Source organism: Papio anubis, chromosome 13 (genome assembly GCF_008728515.1).
Source record: "Papio anubis isolate 15944 chromosome 13, Panubis1.0, whole genome shotgun sequence".
NCBI lineage: Eukaryota > Metazoa > Chordata > Mammalia > Primates > Cercopithecidae > Papio > Papio anubis.
In genome coordinates this window covers 80,989,160-81,010,361 of record NC_044988.1, presented here as the reverse complement: position 1 = coordinate 81,010,361, position 21,202 = coordinate 80,989,160, and the positions used below count along the sequence as shown (strand labels likewise).

The 21,202-nt window shown below is 39.7% G+C and overlaps 1 protein-coding gene across 1 annotated transcript; it reads right to left on the bottom strand.

The window, feature by feature from the left end:
- Positions 1-279: 279 nt before the first annotated feature.
- Positions 280-20,900, bottom strand: DNAJC25 (DnaJ heat shock protein family (Hsp40) member C25). The gene is made up of 4 exons (XM_003911367.5): positions 20,225-20,900; positions 7,383-7,535; positions 4,705-5,175; positions 280-1,209 (listed from the first exon to the last, which is right to left on the bottom strand). The coding sequence occupies exons 1-4, from the start codon at positions 20,558-20,560 to the stop codon at positions 1,087-1,089; spliced, it is 1,083 nt and encodes a 360-aa protein (XP_003911416.1). The 5' UTR covers positions 20,561-20,900; the 3' UTR covers positions 280-1,086.
- Positions 20,901-21,202: the final 302 nt, after the last annotated feature.

The following is a 21,202-nucleotide window of genomic DNA, read 5'->3' as shown; positions in this document are numbered from 1 at the left end:
AAATCCTTTAACAGGGGTACTGACTTACTACCATGAATATGTACCGATACTTTGATACTTTGGTGCAGTATCATGCCTGATTAAGTCAAATAATGTGTTATTTACTTGCACTGCCACACATGTAAAAACACATTTCATTGGTTGATAGAAGAGCACACAGCCATGTACCTCGTTTCTAGTTTAAATGCACAGAAATGTTCTCATGTACAATGGATTTTTCACCACTCAAGGACTTCATAATAGATGAACAACTTTTCAGTACGCTATTTCTGCCTGCTATTTTTTTTTTTTAAGTGAAGAGAGGGGAAAAAACCAATACTGTGGTACAAAAGACCTTTTTACAAGGTCCTTTCTGGAGAAATGTTGAGAATACAGTTATAGCCCTATAATGAGACTATAATCAAGATCATCCTACAAGGACATGAGGGTAGACTCACTCTCCTGGAGAGTTTCCGATCTTATTAAGACTATTATATTTGACTGGCTTTAAAAACAAAGAATATTATAATGAATAGAGGGGGGATATTCTAGCAGAAGACTTTCCTAGAGGTTACTTTGAACGTATTTCAATCCTATAATGACTGTAATGAAAATGACTTGTTAGGTCATTCTACTGAAGTTTGTGTCCAGAAAAACACTCATGATAATATAATTAAATGCTGTTTTTGGTGTTTTGTGAAAATACAGAGGCCATGAAAACAGAAAAATGTAGCATTATTACAAAGAGTAAGGGAACACTCTCGAAGAATAAACACATAACACATAAAATGTTTAAATGGTATCTAATAAATTTTCATGTCAAATCTTTTAACTAAACATATAAAAATTTTAAATGGCAACTAATAAATCTTCATGTGAAATCTTTTAACAAAATCCACAAATAGATTATAAAAGTTGAACAATCATAAATGTCTTATGTATAAAGTTTTAAGGGAAGGTTTAAATTTCAACATTATTCTGTTTAAAGAAATACTTGAGGAATTTTAGTTACTGCTGAGCAGCAGTCAATTGATACATTTCTAAAATAATTCAGTTATGAAAATAATATCACAATTAAGGTTTGGCATAGTAGCATTCCATCAATCTTCAGTCATCCACAAATGTTAACCGCCCAGGCCCTTCATTCTTCATCCATCTCCTGTATCTCTTCCATCTGGGGTCATTTGCCAACTTTTTCTTTAATTCCTCCTCTTGTTCTTGCTTGTAGACCTGTAAGTATAAATAACTAGGTAACTTCACAACCCAAAGAGAAACATTTGCCATTAGCTTTATGGCATATTTACATTTTTCAAATATAACGTTAGGTAAAAAGTTTCCAGTGAATGTACTGATAATCATTCACCTCCTAAAAATACTAAACAATTAAGTATTTTATTTATTTATTTATTTGCAATTAACTATTTTAACATTCAGTGTTAAACATGAAAGAACAACCTGTATAAGAACTAGCAATTTTGTGGCCGCTTGTGGTGGCTCACGCCTGTAATCCCAGCACATTGGGAGGCCGAGATGGGTGGATCACCTGAGGTCAGAAGTTCAAAACCAGCCTGGCCAACATGATGAAACCCCCATCTCTACTAAAATATATATACAAAAAATTACCCAGGCATGGTGGCACGTGCCTATAACCCAGATACTGGGGAGGCTGAGGCAGGAGAACTGCTTGAACCTGGGAGGTGGAGGTTGCAGTGAGCTGAGATCATACCATTGCACTCCAGCCTGGGCAACAAGAGTGAAACTCCAACTCAAATTAAAAAAAAAAAAAAAAAAAAGAACTAGTAATTTTTTTTGTTTTTTGAGACAAGGTCTCTCTTGGTTGCCTAGGCTGGAGTGCAGTGGTGCCATCTCAGCTCACTGTAATCTCTGCCTCCTGGGTTCAAGCAATTCTCCTGTCTCAGCCTCCCTAACTGGGACTACAGGAGCATGCCACCACGCCTGGCTAATTTTTTTGTTTTTGTTTTTGTTTTTTTTTTAAAGGAGAAATAGGGTTTCACCATGTTGGCCAGGCTGGTCTGGAACTCCTGGCCTCAGGTGATCCACCCACGTCGACCTCCCAAAGTGCTGGGATTACAGGTGTGCGCCACTGCACCCAGCATAGAACTAATAATTTTTTGTCACTGATTTCTGTAACCTAGGAATACATTCTTTTCCTCAATGAAAATTGACTAAAGGGCTTAACATTTCCCCTCTACAACTAATGTCTAATATCAAAGAATCAAAACTTTATTTTTTTAATATGGTCCTTTGTAAATTTAACTGATGACTTTCAGATTTGGTGATCTTAACCAAGGAACAAAATGACCTTACATACATGTTTATCTCCAAACTGAACTTACATCTACTTTCATCTAAAGATAATTATGAATTTTTTCATTTTTTTAAAGTTTCCAAAGAAGGTTAAATAAACCAGAGTTAAAACTTGTGAGAACACAGAACGTCTGCATTTCTTGCAACTCTTTCAACTCTTTTTTTTTTTTTTGCGATGGAGTCTCACTCTGTCACCCAGGCTGGAATACAGTAGCACAATCTTGGCTCACTCTAACCTCCGAGTAGCTAGGACCAGAGGCACCACCACGCCCAGTTAATTTTTTGTATTTTTTGGTAGAGACAGGGTTTCACCATGTTGCCCAGGCTGGTCTCAAACTCCTGAGCTCAAGCAATCTGCCTGCCTCGGCCTCCCAAAGTGCTGGGATTACAGGCATGAGCCACCGCACCCAGCCTGAAATTCTGTAACTTTTAATGCACGTCAACTAAAGCAAAATGAACAAGCTGTCTTAGCCAGTTTCATAGCCAAAAAAAATTTTGGAAAGAAATGATTTCACTTCCAAATATTAGGAAGTAAAGACTAAGACAACTTCATACGATAACATAATTCACCCCACAACAGCACCCTAAGAAAGACACGGTTTTGCAGATTCAGCTGCTTCACCTTCTTAAAAAAGAAAACCTTTAAACGTTTAACCTACTTAAAAGAACAAGCTTTTCAAATAGTTTAGGAGCTAACTGGTATGCTGTAACTAAATAACATTTTTTTTTTTTTTTTGAGATGGAGTCTCACTCTGTTGCCCAGGCCAGAGTGCAGTGGTACAATCTTGGCTCACTGCAACTTCTGCCTCCCTGGTTCAAGCGATTCTCCTGCCTCAGCCTCCCGAGTGGCTAGGATTACATGCGCACACCACCATGCTCAGCTATTTTTTTTGTATTTTGAGACAGGATTTCACCATGTTGGTGAGGCTGGTCTCGAACTCCTGACCTCAAGTGATCTGCCTACCCTGGCCTCCCAAAGTGCTGGGATTACAAGTGTGAGCCACCACACCGGCCCTAAATAACATTTTTTATTTTATTTATGAACAGGATAAATATATAGGTATACTTGGTAAAATATCGGGCAATTCACAGTAAGTTAAATTACGTAAATACAATTCAGACCAAAACTTTAATTTCAGTGAAATCTATTTAGGACATCACATACAAAATGAAATGACTGTGAAACTAAAAAAAACTAATGTATCTCAGATTTCTTAAGAAGGTTTTGGCTGGGTGCAGTGGCTGATGCCTGTAATCCCAGCACTCTAAGAGGCCAAGGTGGGCAGATTGCTTAAGTTCAGGAGTTTGAGACCATGCTGGACAACATGGCAAAACCCCAACACTATATGATAAAAACAAGAAAAAAACGCCAGGCGCGGTGGCTCACGCCTGTAATCCCAGCACTCTGGAAGGCCGAGGCGGGTGGATCACGAGGTCAGGAGTTCGAGACCATCCTGGCTTACACAGTGAAACCCTGTCTCTACTAAAAATACAAAAAATTAGCCGAGTGTGGTGGTGGGCACCTGTAGTCCCAGCTACTCGGGAAGCTGAGGCAGGAGAATGGCGTGAACCCGGGAGGCGGAGCTTGCAGTGAGATGAGATCACACTGCTACACTCCAACCTGGGTGACAGAGCAAGACTCCGTCTCAAAAAAAAAAAAAACAAAAAAACCACAAAAGTTTCACTGTGCTCTATTCTTATATTTAACATCATAGCCAATTAATTTTACCCTGAATCTAAAACAGTGTCATTATGATAATGAGACTGCTAATCCCTTTAACACCACGGCTACGTAGCTGATCACCTCAAAGTAATTTTTGTAGGTGACAACTGTAGCATAAAGCATTTATTAAAATGCCCAGAAGTTTAGAGGCATTACAATAATTCGATTTAATTTAAAAGCAAAATAAAAGTAACTTTCTATAGATGTCAGTTATTATGCAGAAGATCTTGTGCTCAATTATTTTGAAATGAAGTCATCTCAACAAAATTTCCACCTCTTACTCTGTTTGTTTATTTATTTATTTATTTATTTATTTATTTTAGTTTCTGTGGCTAGGTTTACAGGATTGGAAGAAAACTTGGGGCGGGCCAAATTTTAGTTAGTGCAAACATGCATATCCTTCCAATGCAGTTTAACATTCTTAAAACTTTTCCAGAATTAGTCAATTAAAGTATTTGAAGTTCATCCTCTAAAAAGAGAAATTACAGGTTAAAAACCCACTGTCTCACTACCAAATAGAGTCCTACTTCCAATAAAAGTAAGATCTTTACTAATTGTTTAACTGTTGGATTTCAGAAATGTGAGCAGACTTCTGTGATCCCTCGTTATAATACACCTGATTTTAACTTGGCCAGGTGGATGACAGTGAAAATCACAGCAGGGTGACTACTCACCTCATAATTCTCCTTGATCCAGAGCTCTCGTTTAAGAAAAGTTTCTTTCTGATGATCTTCTAGACTATCAAATTGAGACTTTGACATCTTCATAGATTTACGTATAATGTACAATCTCTCTTCCTCTCCATATTCTTTGCCTTTGATGTTAAAATTATAGATCCACCGGCAATACCAAACTATGTATGAGCATAGGTGAAAAGGAGCTAAGATAATTTGAAACAGGAGAAGATCACAGATTTGAGGTTTCTGATAGCCCCCCTTTATATCTATTTTACTTTTTATAATGTTCTTTATGATGTTCTCCTCCTCGTCACGAATTTCCTCTTTGGACTTTTTGTTTTTGCCTTTCTCTTTGGCTTTTTTGAGCAGTCCCTGCTGCTTGGCAATCTCTGTAGCCTGGATACGGTACTTGGGCACTGTGGCTAGGTAGCTGATTGCCTTATTGTAGCTATTCCACCAGCTGAAAAACTAGAATAATTAACAGAGAACAATGAGTCATTTTCATTACCCAATCTAAGTTAAAGGAATGATAGAGTCTCGGTGAATACTATCTCCCAAGAAACCATTACAGTTAAAACTAGGGATCTCAAAGATACTACTTTGTAAGTAAAAGATACAACTGAACGAAGCCCATGCATACACAGGATCTCAAGGCTGGATAAGTAAGGTAAACTCTGAGCTGAGCCAAAAATCACTGATGCAGTCAGGAGATACCCAAGATCAAAGGATGATCAATGTGTCATACCACACCTGTGGTTTCGTATCTTTACCATTTGGCTCTTCCCTAGATCACTTAAAAAAATTTTTTTTCTTTTTTTTTTTTTTAAACAGTAACCTACTTACTAGAAAAAGAGTTAAATGGCAAAATCTAGCTGGTGAGGAATTTGTTTAAAAACCTCATAGGGCATAGACTCAGGCAACTATATTCATTCCCATCTCTTTTCCTAAGCCATCTGCATATATCACAGTGGCACTCATCCTATTCTGAGAGATTCAAATATGGTTGAACTCTACCTATTTGGATAGGAAAACATTAACTTACTTCATAACTGTATTCAACCACAAAGGGTGTGTCAGAAAATGCCCTGCTTCTCACATAGTACCTCCATAAATTTCAGCTCCTGTTTAACTGAATGAATATAGCGGATATACAGATAATATCCTGCAATAGTAGCAATCTATTAAGAATATATTTTAAAGTTACTACAGTATTACATTGTTTAAAACAAGAAAGTAAAATTATCCCTGCTCTCCCCTTTGAAAGGGTAAATCGTTCTACAAATGCTGACACATTTTAAATACACCACCTTAGTTTCCAATATAGTTTTTATTCATAAAAATTGAATGTCGGCCAAGTGCAGGGGCTCACGCCTGTAATCTCAGCACTTTGAGAGGCTGCAGTAAGTGGACTGCTTGAGCCCAGGAGCTCAAGACCAGCCTGGGCAACATGGCAAAACCGTGTCTCTACTAAAAAAAATACAAAACTTAGGCAGGTGTGGTGGCACATGCCTATAGTCCCAGCTATTCGGGAGGCTGAGGTTGGAGGATCACCTGAGCCCAAGAAGTAGAGGCTACAGTGAGCCACGATCACTCCACTGCACTCCAGTCTGGGTGACAGAGTGAGACCCCATCTCTTAAAAAAAAAAAAAAACACACATACACTGAATATCATGTCGTTTCTGGGAATCAAACTGGAGAAGTAATTTTCAAACAAGCAAATTGTTTCATTCTAGTCATCTGACTTGCTCATTTCCTCTAAAGGAGCATGTGATAGGTGTGGCTAGTTTAATAACAGGGAAAACTTATTTTAGGCAGAAGTTAAATTTTTGTGATGCTTTACAACATAAAAAGCTCCTGGCTGGGCGTAGTGGCTCACGCCTGTAATTCTAGCACTTTGGGAGGCCAAGGCAGGCGGATCACAAGGTCAGGAGTTCGAGACCATCCTGGCCAACATGGTGAAACCCCGTCTCTACTAAAATACAAAAAGCTGGCTGGGTGTGGTGGTGCACGCCTGTAGTCCCAGCTACTCAGGAGGCTGAGGCAGGAGAATGGCATGAACCTGGGAGACGGAGGTTGCAGTGAGCCGAGATCGCGCCACTGCACTCCAGCCTGGGCGACAGAGTGAGACTCTGGTCTCAAAACAAAAACAAAACAAAAAAAAGTTCCTATGTCTCTTTTAATCTATTTCAGTGGTTTCAACCTGAGCAGAAGCACCCTTAAAGGGGCACACAGAAACGCGTGGACATTTCTGGTTGTTACAGTAATGATGGCAAGCACTACTGGCATTTGGTGACTGGAGCCAGGACTTGTTAGGCCAGATTAAGGAATTCAGATTTCTCCCACGTTTAATGGGAAGTCATTGAAAAGTCCTACAAAGGTAAATGATATGAATTAGCTGACGTTCACTCTGGCTACTATGTAGAAAATACTCCAGAGGGAGCAATGAAAAAGGCTCTGGATTTTTGAGGGGTTGTTTTGTAGTAATAATGACATTCTTCAACAATTTCTTAGATTTGCCACTAACAAAGATTCTAATACTGCCAATGAATAAAACAGATCTCAACTAGAAGTAAAATTTTACAAAAAGATACTCGCAGTTAGGTTTTAATGACTAGCACTAGGCAATGTGCACTAAATGCACATAAATATAGATACAAATATCCACGGACACATACCTGAAACACTGAAATAGCACACACACTGACCAAAATCACGACTCTAACATCCACCTTAGGGGCCAAGCGCCTGCTATAGTAGTGGTAGTAATGGCTGTAGTACTCTTCTGGATGATCCAGCATGTAATCATAATCTTTTCGTGTTTCCTCATCCTGTAAAATGACAAGATATCCAACTTCACAGGACAGTCCATTAAATGGCCTTAGTTTATAATCTGTTAAATCAAATACAGAATTTTATAATTATGTAAGGTTAATCTGAGTAAAAATACTGAAATTGTCAAAATCAAAAAATTTCCCATTACTCTTCAAAGCCATGTAAATTTCCAAAACTTCAATATTAGATATAAAAGCATAACAAAAATATTTGTCTAAGTTCTTCAGTATTGTTAGTCCTCCTGGAAAAATAAGAACACTTTAATAACAATGAACCTTTCAATCTTTTTAGCTAATGCTCGGTGCTAATAAAAGCCTGTTCACAACTACTCTTAACAACTGTTGATTTTTTTTAAAAGCTTATTTCTTGTATATATTCACAATCATGTCCCAGCCTTGTATAGATAGTTTTCTGCTAAAAGCAATGATTAAGACAGCAAAAAGTCGGTAAAGCCAGTCTGTGCCTACAAAACTGAATTATGTCCGTCTCAAAGAAACACTGAGACACCCGTGCAGTCCAACGGTCAAAGTCTAGCTTTGTGACCTCAGATAAAATATTTAGCCTCTCTGAGCCTCCTCCTTCTTCATTTACAAAAAGAGCTGACAATCCCTGCTGTATTATTTTTACATGGTTGTTGTGAAGATCAAATAACAAACATTATACAAAAACATGTTATAAACATGTAGTACTTCATCACTATAATGTGCCGTCCAGCCCAGGTCACAAATGAGGTAACATATAGATCTTTCTTACTGATACAAACTCCTTGAAAGAATTATAGCATTCCAAAATGCTGCTCTGTATGTTCACAGATAAAACATTTTAAAAAAAAATTCTCTGATTCTAATCAATTTCTAACAGAGATAAATGCCAATGTTGTACTGAGCTAGGCAGGTTGCAGAGTTATTAAACCAGGTCATGATTTGCTCTTTATCTCACAGGAAACCTATTACATTTTCCAACTTGCCCCATTTCAAAAAAAAATAAAGATAAAAACTACTATAAAATCAAAACAAATTCTTTAATCTCTATACATGAGTATAATAAAAACCATTACAAAAACAAAAGTCTGTTTTGCCAGGTGTGGTGACTCATGCCTGTAATCCCAGCACTTTGGGAGACCAAGGTGGGAGGACTGCTTGAGCCCAGGAGTTTGAGATCAGCCTGGGCAGCATAGTGAGACCTCGTCTTTACAAAAAATTTTAAAAACTGTATTTGCGCAGGGCATGGTGGCATGTGCCTGTAGTCCCAGCTTCCCAGGATGTTCCCCAGGTGGGAGCAAGGCTGCAATGAGCCATGATCACGCCATCACACTCCAGTCTGGGCTAAGAGAGCAAGGAGCAAGACCCTGCCTCCAAAAAAAAAAAAAAAAAAGTCTTTTTTTATCTTAGAGGAATGAATTCTTCAACATTTATTAAGTTGTAGATTCCTAGATAAAGGCATTTCAAAATCTAAACTTGGTGCCTTGCTACTGTATACACAGATTCTCTGGGATCTGTTCAGGACCACTTTCTGAGTCCTCCAACATGTAGTTTTTTAGATTTAAAGTAAGAAATTTGCTAATAACAAAATCTTCCTTGTATCCATTAAAATCATTATGTATTTTCTATTAAGAATTTTGGGCCAGGCACAGGCGCTCACGCCTGTAATCCCAGCACTTTGGGAGGCCAAGGCAGGCAGGTAACTTGAGGTCAGGAGTTTGAGACCAGCCTGGCCAACATGGCAAAATCCCATTTCTACTGAAAACACAAAAATTAGCCGGTCATGGTGGCCTGCACTTGTAATCCCAGCTACTCGGGAGGCTGAGGCAGGAGAATGGCGTAAACCCGGAAGGCGAAGCTTGCAGTGAGCCGAGATTGTACCACTGCACTCCAGCCTGGGCAACAGAGCAAGACTCCGTTTCAAAAAATAAAATAAAATAAAATAAAATAAAATAAAATAAAATAAAATAAAATAAAAATTTTGAATTTGTGTGAGATCATTCTCAGTAAGTTCTCCTATAGTCATTACATTCAAAAAATTTCTTACCTCTTACCAGTATATGAAATTATATAAACTAGTAGCTAGCTTAATTAGATATGAATATATTTATATGAAGGGCCAATATGAAAACTGTCAGTTATACAAGGACGGGTGAGCTCAAGCTGGTATTATTTTCAGATTCACTCCTTGTATGCTCTCTTCAGTCAAAAAGGATTTTCTTGTGGCAGCTGCTATATGCCTCAACTGTCAATCCGTGACTCCTTAAGTCATCATCCTATTCCAGAGCTTCTAACCCAGAAAGGGTAAACCTATATAAGGGCTACACAGACAGCCCTGAAGACTAAAGCCCGTGTCTCTTCATGTGTCTCATTTTGAGTACCTCAAGAAATTGTCTGAGAATTTTTCCATTTCCCTCTGCTTTTTGGGCTAATTTTATAGAAATGCCCTGTTTTGGAGCCTAAAACCCTTGACTTTAATCATCCAATCATGACAGATGCCTTTTGAAATGTATTTCTTCGAGTACAGTTCTTCTTGCTACAACTAGATTACACGTAGCTCTTAAACTAAATGCCACACTGAGATCAGATTTCTATGAGCCTCATTGTCTCTGAGCAGCCCTTTGCCCCGGCTGTCTGTACTCCTCCTGGTTGAAGAATATGGAGTAAGGTCTTGGAGTGTCGTTGAAATTGGTATGTGGACATCATGTGTCCAATGACTATCGCCTCTTTTTATTCTCTTATCTCTGTTCTACAGAACGCAGATATCATCCCTCTTCAAGCATTTCACTCAGATCTTTCACCAGGGTCACTATTTTCTCACTGGTTTCTAGATTATTGACTTTACCAAGTCCTGAACTCCTTTAACACAACGGTCAACTAATACTTCAACACAAGCAACTCCAGAATTTATACCTTGTGTCTGGCCTCTCTGCTGCAAGCAGAGCTTGTGGAATCTGTTCAAGGTCCCCTAATGGAGTCCTCAAACTACCAAATTCCTGCAAGACATCTCAGGGTCAAGTCTGACTTCTCTTTGGATGGTTTTCTTTTCTTTAGGGTCACCATAAATGTATGACCCTCTTTTGGCCATGATTACACGAAAAAGTTGGCCACTTCCTTGTTACAGCATTTATTCAATTTATTTTATCTCCGTTCTAGGGCTTAAAACTTTCTCTCCAAAATCAAGAAAATGATCAGTTTTCATGCATACTGATGACGATCAGTGAGGCATGCATACACTTTAGAATCAAGGGCAGTACAAATTGGTAAAACTTACGAGTTCTCAACAGTCTAAGTCAAACTTCTGCTTAGTAACCTACTAAGTTTAGAATCAACCTAGTAAGAACAAGAGGATACCAAGAATATTAGCAAAGAAAAGACATAATAAGAAGGACCATCTTTCTTTCTGGGACTCAAGTAGAAAGCTAAGGTACATTCTTATTTGAATACCATATTTTTTTTTCCTACTCATCTTGAATTAAGGTAGCCACACAGTTTTTTTTTTTTTTTTTTTTAATCTCCAATGTTTTCTCATGGCCAAAGTTAAAATTTCCTATGCATGCCACCAGGCCTTCACAACTGGTCCAAACTTACCTACCTAGCAACATCCCTTATCATTTCCCCCTCTTTTATCCATAGGAAATATTGAAGGAGCAATTTCTGGAATTTGGTGTGTTATTCCAACACAACGTTCCTTTTCATACCTATGTCTTCAAACGTATATTTTTCTCTAATTTGAACCTCATGAGTCCTATTAATCCTTTAGAATGTAAATGTTACTGCCCCAGACAGTTAGATCATTCTTATTACACTTGGTACCTATTTATTATAGCACTTATCACATTGTAATAATCAGTTTTTTCTCTTCTTAGAATGAGAATTTCTAGAAAGTAGGTAGGGTAACTCATTAATCTCTGTATATCCAAGGCCTAGTACAGTGCCTGGCATTCAGTAAACATTATTTCAAAAACGAGTGAACTTTTGTGAAGGTTTTTCCTTGCAATATGCATCTCTCCACTACGTAGGTCTCCATCTCACCAGCAAGGCTGGATGGGTAGCGATGTCATAAAAACTTCAGTTTGGCAGAAGTGACTGCTTGAATTCATAGTTTATGAAAATATGCTACTGTGGCTAACATAGCTTAAACCTTAAAACAGTTTAATATCTTACCTTTCAATAAGGTAGTACTTTTTCTTTCAGCAATTTTGTGGATCTTAAGGTCCCAGGGTCTGGAGAGTCCAACTTCTTTCCAAAACCAAAACCTTTATACTTGTTTCTTCCTCCTGTCTGTCCTGAGCCTTGACAAGCAGGGCAATAAGCTCCTTGTTTCTAATCTCTACAGGAAAAACTGTAGTGCTTCTGCTGGTGTCCATTCCACTCCCAATCCTCTTGGGCATATGCAGGAGGACTGGAACATAACCACCAATATCTAGATCAAAAGTGAACAAGAGGAAACCCACAAGCAAAGAAAGCACTGAATCCTTCCTTCTCTTAAAGGGGTCATCCCCCTCCCCAGAGGCAAAAATATTTATGTTCTTGCCCTTGAAGGAAGTCATGAACTGCGTGATCTCAGTACATAAATTGCAATAATTTGATATTGCAGCTAGTTTTACATTTAAAACTTCCTACTACACAGAGTATAAAAACCATTTTTGGGGTGGTAAAGGTCAGGAATCAATGATATATGAAAATGTATTACTGTATTCACTCAATATATATTAATCTTATTTTTTTTAAATCCACACACACACAACCCCCCCGCCCCCCCACACGCGCACAAATGATCCTTCAAAAAAAAAAAACAATCTCTGGTCTAAATTTTTTTCCAGGCCATTATATCCTACAAAAGAGGGAGAAAATTAACCACTACCCATTTCATTTTTTTTCTTGTTTCCTGCCCACTAGTCACTAGTGCAACTTCTCTTCTCTTCTATCTTCTCTTCTCATTCTGCACATAGTCTCAACAACTTCCATGATTTGGAATATTACCTACATACTAGTAACGCTTGTATCTGTTTTTCTTGCCTCCTCCTATTCTCAACTATGTCCTGAACATTTTCTAAATGCAACATAAATATCTCAACTCAACATGCTAAAAAACCAAGTCTATTCCTCTGTGTTTCAGTTAATACTATCAGCATCAACTTGGTCACCTGAGTTTTTAAAAACCTTAGTTGTTTTCATTTCAAAAATGATGATGCAGGGCATTAGGCCTTGTTTTGAGCACAAAAAGAGAATAAAAAGACAAGACAAGGCCATCGCCTCAAGAACCCTCCATCTAGAAGAAGAATCTAGCAAGCGAGAAAAACACAATTGAGTGTGCTAAGGAAAAGGGGCTGACTCTGTCTAAAAACACTAGCAATGGGATTCACAGCAGAAGGGAAATGGGGGCTAGATCTCGGAAAGCAAGTAAGGCGTAGTGAAACTTGTTCCAGGCAAAGGAAACAGCAAGTGTTAAGGGTATAAAAGTATGAAAAAATATCATGGATTCAGGGAAGCTTAAGCATTGGGGAAATTTAGGAAGAAAGGAGTAATAAATACAGCTAGGAAGGCAAGTTTGAATAAGAACTGTTGAGGATCTTGTATGCTGCGCCAAAGAGTTAGGATGTTATCATCTGTGCTATTCAAAAACAGAAATGTTCCAAGTTTGAGAACAATAGCATTGTATAGAAGTACATATTGCTGAAAGACAATTCTGGTAGTATCGCAAAAAGTAGAATGAGGGAGAAACAGATTTTAGCAGCTAAGAATAGGACTTGATAAGTAAACGGGTACACAAGAAACAAAGGAGATGTTCAGCATGATACTGAAGTTTTTAATTAGAGTTACTACGTAGACACTGTTATTAAGATAACGAATACAGGAAAAAAAACAGCAAGCTTGGAGAAGATGCAAGGAAAAATTGTGGAAGATTTTGAACTAGGAAGAAAAATATTACTAGATATCCTTTCAATTTCTGAAGCCTCAAGGATTATCTATTCCTACAGAGGAGTGCACCTTTTGTCTTTGACTAACCTATTTAACTCTACCGACAAAAGTAACTTGTAGAAAACTGGAAATAATGTAAATGACTCCTATTCACAGAAAGACAAATTCTGTCCAGTGGAATGCAACACATTATTGCTTGGTAGGTATTCTCCAGTTTTACAGGCATTTCAGCATTCCCTATCTGATTACAAATGTTGGCACTTTTTCTCTTTCAACTAGTTTTAGTATCTTACTGGTTCCCTCACTGATTAATATGTTAAATAAAATCTCTGACACATGTTCACTCTGTATTTGTGAGAGTCATAATTATATCTTCTTTTAAAGTTTATGCTTTCACAAAGATAACAAGATTGACTTCAGACATGTTTAACTGTGGGTACCTGTGCTACAGGAGAGGCAGTTGAGAATATGAGCCTGGAGAACATGCAGGTTTTAGAACTGCCAGCTTAAAAGCAGTGGCTTAGGTCAAGGATACAGTTGAGTTTCATCAGGAAGAGCTTAGAAAATAAAAAAGAAAAAGTACACAAAGAAGAACTCAACAGAATCGCAATGCTTACGGGGTAGGTAGTAGAAAAGACTATAAAGACTGAAAAGAAATGGCGAGGACAGAGAAACAGACAAAGACTACATCAAGGAAGTCAGGGAAGAACACCTTAAAAAGTACTAAGTGGTCAACAATATCACATGACACAAAATTCCAGGAGGAGGAAGAAATGAAGAGCAGTCAATCTAATCAGATCTGGTGAGTAGAGAGTCATTGTTCACCTTAACAAGAACAGTTTCAACACGTGCTGGGGCACACGCCAGTCTATGATAGCATGAATGAAAGGGAGATGAGAAAGTAAAGACAGTAAACAGCAAGCAAAGGAAGGAAAAATGTGAGTGTAGCTTTAAAAGAAGCAAAATGAAGCGAAAGGAGTGGGAAATGAACCAAGTAGGAGATTTTCAAGTTGCCAAAGAGGAATGACGGAAGAAGATTCCAGAAGAATGACAGAAGAGGGATACCAGAAGAAGACAGTGTAAGTAAAATGAGTTCAGTCAAGAATACCTTTTTGCCCTCCCCAAACCATTCTCAAAACTGCTCCCAGAGTTTTCTTCCTAAAACAAATATAAGATTGTGTCATTTCTCCACTTTAAAACTTCTGGTAACTATTCAATACATAAAGTTCCAATTCCTGAACACAACGTAAGGGGTAATTCATCATCTGATCCCAGACTATGTTCCAGTATCCTGCAACATTCTCCCTCCCATGGCACCTCGCAGGCTCCCAACCTAGAAATAGCAGATCCCCTAAAGTCTATGAAAAACAGTAAGTGTCTTTGCGCTCTTGTGAGTATCTCAAAATGTTCTATTTACCTAAGATAAATCTGTACAAGCTAAATTAAAATGTCTTGTACTCAGTTTCTAGCTAGTATTATATTGTCAGTAGTTTTCAGGTTGATTAAGAACTCTGATTGGTTGTTGATTACATCATATGTCAGCCAGTCATGGCACCAGAATCAAACATGGCTGGGATATAATCACCCTTGGCCATAAGTAGGGAGTAATCGCTGAAATTAAGAAACCAGGAAAAACTAACATTTATGGGTTCACAGCAGAAATAGTAAATGTGGTACATATGCTGCCACATCCTTTTTCTGGAGCCATGGGAAACATTACTATCAAACGTGTTACTCTTTCCCACTAAACCCAGAAAAGGTCTCAAAACTCTTAAAAGGTAAGAGTTTTGTTCCAGGTAATCATGACCAATCAGGGTTGGCATATGAAATGAAAACTATACGCCATCTATGGACTATAAATTAACTTAATTTGGTTGTTTATCAGCATCACACCTATAATAGAAATTTATCTAATTTTAGGGTTCAGTGCATGTGCCAGTAATCCCAGCAATTTGGGAGACTGAGGCAGGAAGACTGCTTGAGCATAGGATTTCAAGACCAGCCTGGGCAATATAGTGAGACCCTGTCTCAAAAAAGAAAGCAATTTATATAATTTTAAAATATATTTATGATTATTCAATTACCATGAATGACTGATTAAATACAATCTGGATAGTGTCGAAAAAGAATAGTAATACATGCAGTTCATTCTTTCCCCAAAACAGAGTCCCTGGGAAAAATATGATAAAAATGATCCTTGGTGGAGGAAATGCTCATTACTATAATACCTCATGAAACTACATCTCATTCCTGGAACAAGCCTTGCACACTCATGACTATGTTTCTGTTGATCAAGTTTCCTCTCTACCAGAAATGTCCTTTCACCATCAACCTTGGTGACTTTGTTCCTGATCAACTCAAAAGAGTACCACCTTCTCTAATCCAAGAAGACATAATCACTTCCTCTCAGCACCGCAATATAATCTGCACAGACTTGTATTATATAACTTAAATAACAACTGAACAATAAGTATCTGTCCTCCTTGTTACTAAAAACTTTAAGCCAGAAACTGCGCCTTTCCTTTGTTATGGTCTCCTCTGAGCGCCTATGTCAGTCCCAGTTAAAGAAAGGGTTGAGTAACAGAATATAAGGAATGAACAATAAACAGAAACATAACAGGGCAGGGAGTTCAGAATCGTTTTTTGCTAAATTATTCCTAAGTGCTAAAGCCCTGCCACATCAGACTGATAAAAGGAAACTGAAGTGTTCTTGCAATGTTTCCTTTGCAAGACAAGTCCAGAGTAGAATGCCCTCTCTACACATCCTTTCAACTTATCAAATGGCCTTCACCTTCATGCCAGAAATATTCCCAAGACCTTTTCTAGGCTCTTTTCTTGTGATCCTGCAAAATGCCATCAAATTCTACACTTCTGCATTTTTTACCAATCATAGTTTTTCTAAGTGCATCCTTTCAAGTTGTTCTCTTATCTGCTTATTTCTATGCCATTTCTCATATTTCATGTATTATCCAATTTTTATCTACATTCAAAAATTATTGTTCTCACTTAAAAACCCTCAGAACATTAAAAGTAGAAGTGCAATTTTTCTCTCATGCACGAATTTTTCACTCATAACCATCTAATTTACTTATCTATACCACTCTTTAAAATTGCAATTAATTTGAGTGAAATGGCAAAGGGCGTTGCACATACCAATGTCAAAATGCCAGAAATCCACTTTCCATTTCCATTCTATCTGAATGTCTCCAGATAAGAGGTTTTATAACATTAATGCTCTGATGTGCCAGACACTGTGCTAGGTGCTACGGATATACACACAAAAAACAAGGAGCATGGTTTAGTGGGAAAAGAGAGACCTACTCAGTACTTACAATGCAGTGTGATAAGTGCTATAGCCACTTTAAAAACATGTAAGTGGGACCAGATTATTCTACCTCATGAGATCCAATGTTGACACAGAGGGTAAGTGTCCACTTGTTTAACTTCCAAAGTCCATAAACACCCTAAATTCCCAAAAGTCAAACACACTAAATACTTATTGCATGGTCTTAGTTTCTAAAGCAGTGTGTGAAATCATAATGGCTTGAAGTTTCGCTGAGATCTGGGACTGTAATTTATTTGGGGATGTGAACTAAGCATGCCTTGGTGAAAGCATGTGGCCAGTGCCTTTGCCTTCCATTACTAGCCACACTTCTTTTCTTGGTTTTCCTCCATTTCTCCATGCACAGGTAAAATCTTTTTGCTAAAATATTAATAACCAAATGTCATATCTTCTTGTCTTACCAACTGTATTTAAGTCATGTTAGTGTACTTATTTTTAACCACCACCATCTAAAAAAAAAAAAACAAAACCCTCTCAAAAGGGCATTTATTTGACCAAAACAACCTCAGAATCATAAATCCACTGATGTTTTACATAATTATAGTTTCCATTTTGGTGATGTATTTATTATCAATATTCAGAGACAGGCTTCTGCATCCCATTTTTATTCCAGAGTCACTGGAACTCAACTTCTCCCACTATTCTATCTGACCTTCTCTTAGCAAACACTACCTGGACCTCTTACCCCTCACAAACCCTGTTCAGAGCCAGAGGATACAATCCAAACAAAACAGCCATTACATCTCCATTGCCTCAATGGGATAATATAGAAGGCTGAAGCCCTCCAAACTGGATGACCTCAGTTCATTAAAACCTAGCATTACCCAGAAAAGATATTATTTGGCAACTTTCTCACAATTCTCCATTATGACAGAAATTAAAGCAGACCACCCTGTAATAATTGCTCCCACACACAGCAAGCCAAAGTCCTTATCCTTATTCCAAGAGAGAGCATCTTCAATGAGGTAAATAGTTCTTGGAGATGCTCCACTTGGAAGATGAATACACGTTCATCTCTATAAATTTAAAATGCAAGTTTTCAAAGAGTTCTGCTAGGTCTGATTTTCAAGGATCCAAAATATCTCCAGACATCCCTTTTGTCTCACAGACAATTTCCACAGTAAGACACTGGGGGTTCTGGGGGAGCTATAGATCACTCACCTCATTCCCTCCTCCATCAGTATAACTCCACTTCTACTCCCGTTTCAAGATAGCTACCACAAACCCGTCAGAGTCAAGAGTACAAGTGTTACCTACTCCAGACATACTGGTTTTTAACTGCCTAAACATTCATGATCTTGAATGGATCACTTATTTTATCTAGCTTTTCATTAGCTGACAATCAGTGGTAAACTTCAGGGGTAGAAACCTTTAGAGGCAACCATACAGATTCATCAGATCAGTCCCGGGGGTGGAGGGGTCTGTTCAGTCTCTCCTGGTGGCCTTCCCAGCAGGAATCGCTACAGTCACTATTTCTACCCTCTAATCATGGCACTTGTTTTCAAAGTTCTTACCAACATGCTCACCATTCTCATGCCAAACCTACTCATCTCCAATCCTACAAAGCCCAGCAGAAGGCAACAGCTGGCAGTGTTTCTGCTGCCCTCTCTTCTGGAAGTTCTCCATCTTCCAGAAGATGGGTTGACACAGAGGGTAAGTGTCCACTTGTTTAACTTCCAAAGTCCATAAACTCCCTAAATCCCCAAAAGTCAAACACACTAAATACTAGTGCATGGTCTTGGTTTATAAATCAGTGTGTGAAATCATAATGGTATAACTAATATACAATCCAAATATCACTATCTTTAACCTAATTATCTATATCATCCTAACAACTACTGCATTCCTGACGCTCAACCTAAATTCAAGCACCACAACCCTATTACTATCTCGAGCCTGAAACAAATTAACATGACTAACATCCCTAATTCTATCAATTTTACTATCCCTAGTAAATCCCATTATGATTTCACACACTGGTCCAGGGCTCCCTTATGCACCCTCAGGGCTTCTGGCTGAATACAAACAACAGAGGTTGGAGCTTCATATGCTGAAGTGCCCTGGATGGACAGTTCTTTCCTAATTTTTTCTGGAGTCTTTTTTCCACCACTCTTTACATAATCAGCAACAAAGCCCTCTGGGGCCTCAGCACTTTCCCAGTTCCCCAGCCATCCCTCAGTTAACTGCCATAAAATTTCACTAACGCTAGTGAGAATTTAATGAACTAGGTAAATTAAATTTTACCTAGTTCCATGTACCTAGATTACCTAATTCAGGGCCTGCCCCTCCACCAGTCATTTTATGACTCCAGATTATCCAAACTGTTCTGGAAGGCATGAATAAAGCTGCTAGCTCCTTGACTATTTTCAGCTCTGGAAAAACAATCTGGAGAAACAATGCAAGGTTAAATTATATCCACTCAAAGTACAGTCATTAAAAGCAGGCTACCTAGCAACATGGAAAATTTTGCTTCGGGAAAAAAAAAAGGCTAGAAAGAAATACTTCACAACTACAATCGCTGATGTATTAGTATGATGGGGCCTTTCAAGCAGTAATACCACCATCAAATACGATTTATACTTCGTGATGTCCTGGTTGGCTTCATTTTTTGCAGTAGTAGAAGAAAACAGCATTGGGCTAAATTTCTCATCCCCACAAGACTCAGTAAAACCTCTGTCAAATGAAATATAAATACATATTCACAAAATATTTCCTACTAGAAATTCTGAGTTTTGTACCCAAGTCATTAAGCACCCATTTATGGGCCCTATGGAAAGGGGGGCGGTTCGTACACTTATCATTTAATCCCCATAATAACCCTGGGAGGAGGTATCATGGCCTTAATTTTGCATATGAAGAAACAGCTATTCCAACATATTAAGTCACTATCCAAGGTCATACAGGGGTGTCACAGCAAAGAGTCACATCTGGTCTCTTGACTGATTGTTCATTGTTCTTCTCGGTGTTTTCTTAGTTCCTTAAACCCAAGCTAAGTGTCACCATTAACACTATTTCCAGAAACCAAATTTCTGTCCTATCAAACTGATGCGATCACAGTTGTCACTCGATATTCCACACTTTCCCTGTTGTGGGCGACCCCGGATCCCACTAATAATGATCACCCTGCTTTTCGAATGTGAAATGCATGTTATTAAAATATTTTCACGAAATCGTAAGATGACCAAAGCTTTGCATAACAATGACTGTCACAAAAAGGAGGAGGACGAGGTGGTTAGCTGTGCCCCCTGAGGCCCCGGGGGGCCGACTCGGTTCTTTCACAGGGCCACGTGGGAAACGTGAGTATCTTAAAGGTCGCGGCAGCGGATGCGCTCAGTTTCGGAGTCACAGAGGCCTACGCTCCGCGGACCGGGGTCGGAAGGCGCCGTGCGCTTCCCGCGGCCGTGCTTCGAAGCCCCTCCGCTCCCGCAGGCCTCACCTTGAGCGTCTCATAGGCGGTTGCCACCAGCAGGAAAGCCTCCTCGGCGCTCTGCGGCGTCCGCCCGGGGCCCTCGTCGCCGGGCTCCGGCCGGTAGCGGTCGGGGTGGTAGCGCCGGGCCAGCTGGCGGTAGGCCCGCGCGATCTCCGCTTTGCCCGCCGAGCGGCTCACGCCCAGCACCTCGTAGCAGTCCCGCGTGCCGCAGTAGAGCCCCTCCACCAGGGCCCCCGAGGGCCGCACTAGCAGCAGCGTCAGCAGGAAGGGCGCCAGCAGCACATACGAGCGCCGACCAGCAGCCCTAGCTGCCCAACCGGGAGAGAGCAGCGGCGCCCCCATTCCCAGCCTCGCTGGCGGATCTGCCACCCCAGAGATTCTGCAGCACTCCGCCGCGGGCCCGGCTCGGCCGGCGTGGCCCCCAGTTCCACGTCAGCAGCCGGCGCCTCCGCGCAGGCGCACAGGGCGCGCTGCAGCAACTACTTCCTTCGCAACCGGTTGCTAGGGAGAAGGACGCCTCAGCCACTCGGCTGCTTCCGGTGCGTCACTTAACGCTTTCCCAGTCCCAGCAGCTGGAGGATTTGTTTTTGGTCGGACCTGCGGGATGCCTCTGTCCCAGGCGCGCTTAGGCGGGGTGTGCGGAGCGCTTTACCTACCACAGTGCCTGGCACACGCAGCCTTTTCGACATCATCACTTGACCTGCTGCAATAGATAACCTACCTGGCTCTCTCGCGTCCCGTTATCAGCTTCAAGAAGATTTGCACGTACGCCTTTAAAGCCAGCAGCCAGCCCCGGACGCCTTCCTCTCACTAACCCCATGCTGCCGTTCCAAACGGAAGATGAATTTAGCAATTCTAGGCGCTGCCTGTGTACTAGATAGGGACCCTGAAAATTCGTGGCCATCTAGTTCAGTTTTTCTCAGTCTCCACACTATTGACATTTTAGACCAGATAATTCTTTGCCTTGGAGGGGCTGCCCTTTGC

Excerpts from the sequence above, each read along its gene's own strand:
- DNAJC25 (XM_003911367.5), bottom strand. The coding sequence starts at position 20,560 with ATGGGGGCGCCGCTGCTCTCTCCCGGTTGGGCAGCTAGGGCTGCTGGT. Across the intron at positions 5,176-7,382 it reads GTGCTATTTCAGTGTTTCAG|TTTTTCAGCTGGTGGAATAG; the intron begins GTATGTGTCCGT and ends TAATTATTCTAG. Across the intron at positions 1,210-4,704 it reads GGATCAAGGAGAATTATGAG|GTCTACAAGCAAGAACAAGA; the intron begins GTGAGTAGTCAC and ends TTATACTTACAG.